The 6,565-nt window shown below is 44.7% G+C and overlaps 1 protein-coding gene across 1 annotated transcript in view; it reads left to right on the forward strand.

Moving 5' to 3' along the window:
• The first annotated feature begins 2,633 nt into the window (after positions 1–2,633).
• Positions 2,634–6,565, forward strand: part of LOC123238857 (L-amino-acid oxidase-like) — a 12,655-nt gene continuing 8,723 nt past the window's right edge. Inside the window, exons 1-2 of the mRNA XM_044666104.1 lie at positions 2,634–2,646; positions 6,354–6,565. The exon at positions 6,354–6,565 is cut by the window's right edge and continues 1 nt beyond it. Coding sequence (XP_044522039.1) covers positions 2,634–2,646; positions 6,354–6,565 — 225 coding nt within the window. The remainder of the gene's footprint in view (positions 2,647–6,353) is intronic.

The raw sequence follows: 6,565 nt of genomic DNA on the forward strand, positions 1-6,565 counted from the left end.
TCATTCAGCCCTGTCTGCCTCAGTATCTTCATCTGTGAAATGAGGATAATGATACCTTCTCTGAGCCTAAAATATGAGGATAAAATGAGATAAAATATGAGGATAAAATGGATGTCACAACCCTTCTTGGCTCAGTTTCTCCATCTATGAAATGGGAATAATGGTAGCTTCCCAGAGGATAAAGTGGCATAATAATTCTAAAGTGCTTTGTGATCCTTAAGGTGCTGTATAAATGCTAGCAATGATGATGATGATGGTGCACATGTAGTTCATTTTACATGAGGGAAAACTCAAGGCGCTGGGGATGGATATCCTGGAGAAGCAAAGATTTTAGGGAGGCAAAGGAGGAAGAGACATTGGACCTAATAGCTATGTCCAAGAATCGAAAGTTATGTAGAAGAATGTCTAGGCTTCTTCTGCTTGGCCCTGGAAGACAAAACTAAAAGCAGTGAATGGAAGCTGCAAAAAGGCACATATTAGGCTTGAGATCAGGAAGAGGCCATCTAGTCTAGACCCTTCATTTTATGGAAGAGGGGAGTGAAGCTCCAGGGATACTGAGTCTAAGGGCATGGAGCTATTGTGTCAAAGGCAAGATATGAATCCAAATCCTCCCAGCAATTTCTCGCTACACTATGTATCTTCCTACAATTAGAGCTATGCCAAAGAAGAATGACCTACTTGAAGTAGATTTCCAGGCCTGGAGATGGGAGATCCTGGGTTCAAATCTGGCCTCAGACACTTCCTACCTTTGTGACCCTGGACAAGTCACTTAACTCAAATTACCTAGCCCTTCCCACTCTTCAGCCTTGGAACCAATATTCAGTATCGATTCTGAGACAGAAGGTAAGGGTTTAAAAAAACAAAAAAGTAATATATTTCCCATCACTGAGACTGGAGGGCCACTTGTTGGTTATGCTGTAGAGAAAATTCTTGTTCAGGTATAGTCTGGACCAACTGGCCTCTGGTCCAAGCAACAAATAAATATTTATTCATTACCTTTGTACTTACTACATGCTAGGCATTATGTTAGGTGCTGGGGATATAAATATAAAAACCAAAATAATAGCTTCAAGAAGGGAGTTTACCAAAAGGGGAAGTGATCTGTTCAATACTGATAGGGTTTCATAATGAGAGAGGCAGGATTAGAACCCATCCATATCTCCCACATTTCTGTCCAGGTCTCTCTTCCCTACTCTGGAAGAGAATGAGACCCTCTGGTTTATCTAGCTCAAAGGCTTTTGAATGGAAGACATCAGTGACGTTGCTTTGTTCAGCTTGGTCCTAGAAAGCCCAACTCGTACCCATGAGAGCCAGGTTCCAAGGAATGACTTCCTAACAAGTAGACCCGTCTAGCCGTGAGAAGCATGAGAACAAATACTACTGACCCCTCTAGGAAGCCCCTTCTTGGGGCTGACGCTGGTCTTACAGGAAGCCAGTTAAGGAGGTGGTAAATGCATCTTTCTGGGTGTGGGTAAGAGAACAGGACCGACAGTCATTTCTGTTATCACTTGTTCCACAAATAGGTACAGGGTACCTGTTACCTATAAGGAATGGTGTTTAAGTTCTTGAACCCTGATCCCTGGCCCCCGCTGACCATTCATTCTTCTTATTGCTCCTACCTGCTCTCTTTTACATGGCACTTGTCTTCTTCTGGCACTGCTGCTTATGTTCTATGCCCTCTTTCACTTCTGTGCCCACTCCCCACCTCCTGCTGCCCACGTATGGGCTTGATTCTTGCTCCTCCCTGCTCACCTCTATGCCCACATCCTTTTCAAGTCCTCTAATAGTTCCCTGTCCTTGGGCCTCAATTGGGAGTGATTAAAAAGGGTTGATCTTTGGCTCAGGTCTGGGCTGGCCTCATGCCCAGGTAACCTAACAGAATGAGTGCCATAGGGGAACTCTTAGGGTACAGGAGGAAGGGGGAAAAGTCACCTACTTGCCCACCCTGAGCAGGCTCCAAATGGAGGAAGAGCATGTACATGGGCTATGTTAGGGCTGGGAGAAGGACCCCAAGATTAGCTGAGAGGGAAAAGGAGATTGCCCTTCTCCCCTCTGGAAGATCCCAAGCAAAAGCAACAATCACTCTGGGCAGAGCTATGAACAACAGATAAGGGAGGTAGGATGGGCAAAAGGAAATAATGGTATCTTTAAGGAGAGAGACCTTCTCTGAGGTTTTTTATCCTGGCTCTGCCCAAACCCATTGGATCCAAAACACATCTACTTCAGCTTCTTCTGGGAATAGGCTCTGGGCTGCCCTATTTCATGCCCCAGAGGCTCTTGGGGCCCTCTATAGGACAGTCACCCCAGGGCCTAGAAGGAAGAAGGAGACAGGGACACACTTCCCACTAGGAGTCAGGCACGTTCCTAGGTTGCTGATTGACTAGAAAGAGGAAACTGAGATGTAAATGAATCAAGTGGGGCAACCCCATCTGTCAGTCAGCAGAGCCCTGGGGGTTGAAGAGAGGGTGGAGCTGGTTGGCTGGGACCAATGGAGCTCTAGAGATCCTTGGTGAGTAAGACCTGAGGACTGGTTGGCTGAGACACCAATGGGCGGGCTAGGGGGCTGAGGTGGGACTTCATCCCCATAAGAACCCAGGCTGCTGAAGCTCACAATCTGGAATGCCCAAAGTGCCATGAAGATGTGGGGTGAGTGATGGCTCAGATGGAGTGGCAGAGAATTGGTCTTTGGGGAGGGGTTATTGTCAAAGAATGGGACCACCAGGGGCTGAAGGGGACAGAGCTAGGGGATATGAGGTGATGGATCAGAACATTGTGGGGCAAGGAGTCCTCTTGAATGGATCAAAAAGATAGACATTTTAGATAGGGGATGGATTTGAGTTTGGGGGTCTTAAGGGATGGCAATAGAGCTATAGGAAATGGAATCAAGAAAAGGGGCCTACAGGGAATCAGAAAGGGTCCAAGGCTATGGGAAATGGAGACAAAGTCATAGGAAATGGTGGGCTGGGGTGGTTCTAGGTAGAACATGGAGGTCATAGGGCATAGAACTTAGGGATAAGGTCAGAATGATGAGGATGGAGCTATGGACAATAAAGAAGGTGGTGTGGTACAATGAACTGAGCCCTGGGACCTAGTCCTGTCTCTGTTGCTGAACCACTCTGAAAGTGGGCAAGACCTTTCCACTTTCTAGGTCTCAGTTTCCCCACCTATAAAAGGAAAGAGTCAGACTATCTAAACTGTAATGTCCCTTCTAGCTCTGATATTCTGCCTTCTCAAAGATGGTTAAATGACAGATGGGGGCTAGATATCCCCAAAGATGCATGACCTCCTTTTCTTAATTTCCTTCTTTGGAGTTTCTCTCTCTGGATAGGAAGCGTGACACCTTAGTTTCCTGCCCCTTCCTCAGTGGGTAGCCCATTAAAATGTATTCCCTTTAAGGCTATAGGCTTCAGATTCACCTCCTGTGAAACAGGTGAAACATGGCAATGTAAATTATCTCTAACAATGCTCAGGGCTAGAAGCCAGATCTCCTTCCTTGCTCCTTCCCTAGCAGGTTAGATGACCCTGGAGAAATGACATAACCTCACGTTTGTTTCCCCAGGCAGGAGACTTAAGAATCAATAGGTAATTATCATTGATTGTGAGAGTTACACTTGACTTATTAGATGTTACTTATTTCCTGGAGGGAGAAAAGTGAATATCAATAGAATCCTACATTCATTGTAGAGATGGGGAAACTGAGGCACAGAGAACAGAACAGTGAGTCCAAGTCTGAACCAAGGCTGGAACCCAGCCCCACATGAGGATTAGCAAAAATAATATTGCCCAGGTCCCAGTCCAGCAGCCTGAGGGAAAACCATTTTCTGATTCCATCAGAGATTTGTGAAGACCAAGAGGTACCCTTCCTACAAGCCTCAGGGTCTCTGGCCCAAGCTTTGCAGGGGTGGCCCCAGGAACTGTGTTCATTGTTGGGAGCTGGATTCCCCTAAACCCCTGGGACCAGCTTTGTGGGTATCTTGTGAGTGGATTTGTACCTCTATTTATCCATCTGTATGAGTCTGTCAGCACTGTGTGGGGATCTATTTGAGAGTGTGCCTGAATGAATGAATGAATGAACATCTCAATTCAGGTGAATGCATATATTCATTCATTCATTCATTCATATACATTTAAGAAGCACTGACTGTGTGACAAACACACCATGTTATATAGGAATAGGAAAAAAAAAAGACAATCCTGATCTCAACAAGGTTAGCCTTTATTTGGGATAGAAAAGACATCAAAGTTCAACTCCCCTGGGGGCAGCTAGGTGACTTAGGGCATCAGAGCATCAGAGCATCAGCCTGGAGATGGGAGGTCCTAGGTTCAAATCTGGCAGCAGAAGCTTCCTAGCTGTGTGACCCTGGGCAAGTCACTTACCCTAATTGCTTGCCTTTATTGCTCTTCTGCCTTGGAACCAATTTTAAGAGAGAAGGCAAAGATTTTTAAAAAAAAAGTTCAGCTACTGGATGCAGGGAAAGGTTGGTAATGTATTTGGCAAGGCTTCGGGGTCTTAAGTTACATCAGGTCACTATACCTGAGCTCTAGAGACATAGAAGTCTCTTAGAGTCATTGAGTCATAGTCATAGAGATATTGAGGAGATGACTCAATCAGGCTTGTCAGATGGAGCCTAAGGGGAGGGCACCCCATGGGCATGCCTCTATGGAAATGAATGTACACATTTTTGTTTTCTTTTCTCTTTGTTTTTTGGGGTTTTTTAAAAGTTGTTCTCCAAAAAAAATCCTCACCTCCTGTCTTAGAATCAATTCTGTGTATGGGTTCCAAGGCAGAAGAATGGTAAGGGCTAGGCAATGGAGGTTGAGTGACTTGTCCAGGGTCACACAGCTAGGTAGTATCTGATATCAGATTTGAACCCATTTAGGGGATTTGGTCTGTTTGTGCCTCCAAGTTGGTGTCTGGGTCACTGCTCATATTTGTTTCTGCATGTGGAGCTGTATAAATAGGTCTATGAACATATTGGAATATATCTGTATGGAAGTGTATCTGTGGATGTGTTTATGTAGGAGGATTGTGTGTCTGCACGTGTATGAACATCTCTGAATATGTGTGTCTCAGTTGATGCCATGAGTGTCTGAGTCTATGGAGTGTCTGGTCTACGGAGATCTCCATATGTGCCCATCTGTGTGAATGTAGCTGGGGATGTCACGTATGTGTGTGTGCCTCCATATGGGACACGTGCTTTAATAAATATAAACACATCCTCACACCTATACAGCAAAGACTCATAAAAGGGCTCGAGACATTGCAGAGATGGGGAGCACTTGGTTCAAAGAATGCTCTGGACTTATTACATGCTTTATTGACTTGAATTAATCATCATAGCTGACATGAATGTTCAATGATTTGATCCTCATAATGGTCCTGTAAAGTAGGAATTAAATCTTGTGGGGGCAGTGGATAGAATATTAGACCAGAAAGACCTGAGTTTGAATCCTCCCTTTGATGCTTATGAGCTGTGTGACTCTGGGAAAGTTACTGAACCATTCTAAGCCTTGGTTTCCTCATCTCTAAAATGGGACTAATAATAGCTCCTACATCACAGGATTGTTGTGAGACTAAGTTGAGAAAATACATGTAAAGTCCTTTATAAACTTTAAAGCAGGACACAGGGGGTCCCCAAAGTCTTAGTGCAGTAAGGTATCTGGGTGGCATAGTGCTGAGAGCTGACCTCAGAATTATGGGGACAAGTTAAAATCCTGCCTCGGGCACTTATTAAATGAGTGACTCCTGACCAAGCTTCTCTTAGCCTCAGTATTCTCATCTGTAAACTGGGGGTAATGATAGCTCCCACACACAGGATTGTTGTAAAGATCAAATTCAATAGCATAAAGTGTTTTACAAACTTCGAAGTTCTGTGTCAATTTCAGTTATAATCCCCATTCTATAGATAGGAAAACTGAGATTTAGATGTGTTTGGTCATTTCAGTCATTTCTGATTCTTTGTGACCCTATTTGGAATTTTCTTGGCAAAGATACTGGAATGGCTTGCCATTTCCTTCTCCAGCTCATTTTACAGATGAGAAGACTGAGGCAAACAAGGTTAATTGACTTGCCTAGGATCACTCAATTAGTAAGTATCTGGAGCTGGATTTGAACTCAAATCTTCCTGACTCCAAGCCTGGTGCTCTATCTAATGGGCCATCAGTATTCAAATCCAAGTCCTTCTTGTCTCCAAGTCAAGAATTCTTTCCATTTCACTTTGGTCTCAATGAAAAGAACAAAAAACCTAGCCCAGGGAACACTAGGTTGGGGGAAGGAAATGCTCTGAACCCGGCCAGTCCTCTTTCTCCATCCCCCTTCCTACATCTTCAGACCATGAATTCTCTGTCCACAGGTATCCTGACCTTGGCCTTCCTGCTGACCATTACCAATTGCCATGGCTACTCTGATCTTCTTGCCAAGTGCTTCCAGGATCCTGAGTATGAAGCCATTCTGAAAATTGCTCAGGAGGGGCTTGGAAACTCTGCCATTCGAAAACATATTGTGGTGGTGGGAGCTGGGATGTCTGGGTTGATAGCAGCCAAGACCCTGCAAGATGCTGGACAC

This window comes from Gracilinanus agilis, chromosome 3 (genome assembly GCF_016433145.1).
Source record: "Gracilinanus agilis isolate LMUSP501 chromosome 3, AgileGrace, whole genome shotgun sequence".
NCBI classification, from domain to species: Eukaryota; Metazoa; Chordata; class Mammalia; order Didelphimorphia; family Didelphidae; genus Gracilinanus; species Gracilinanus agilis.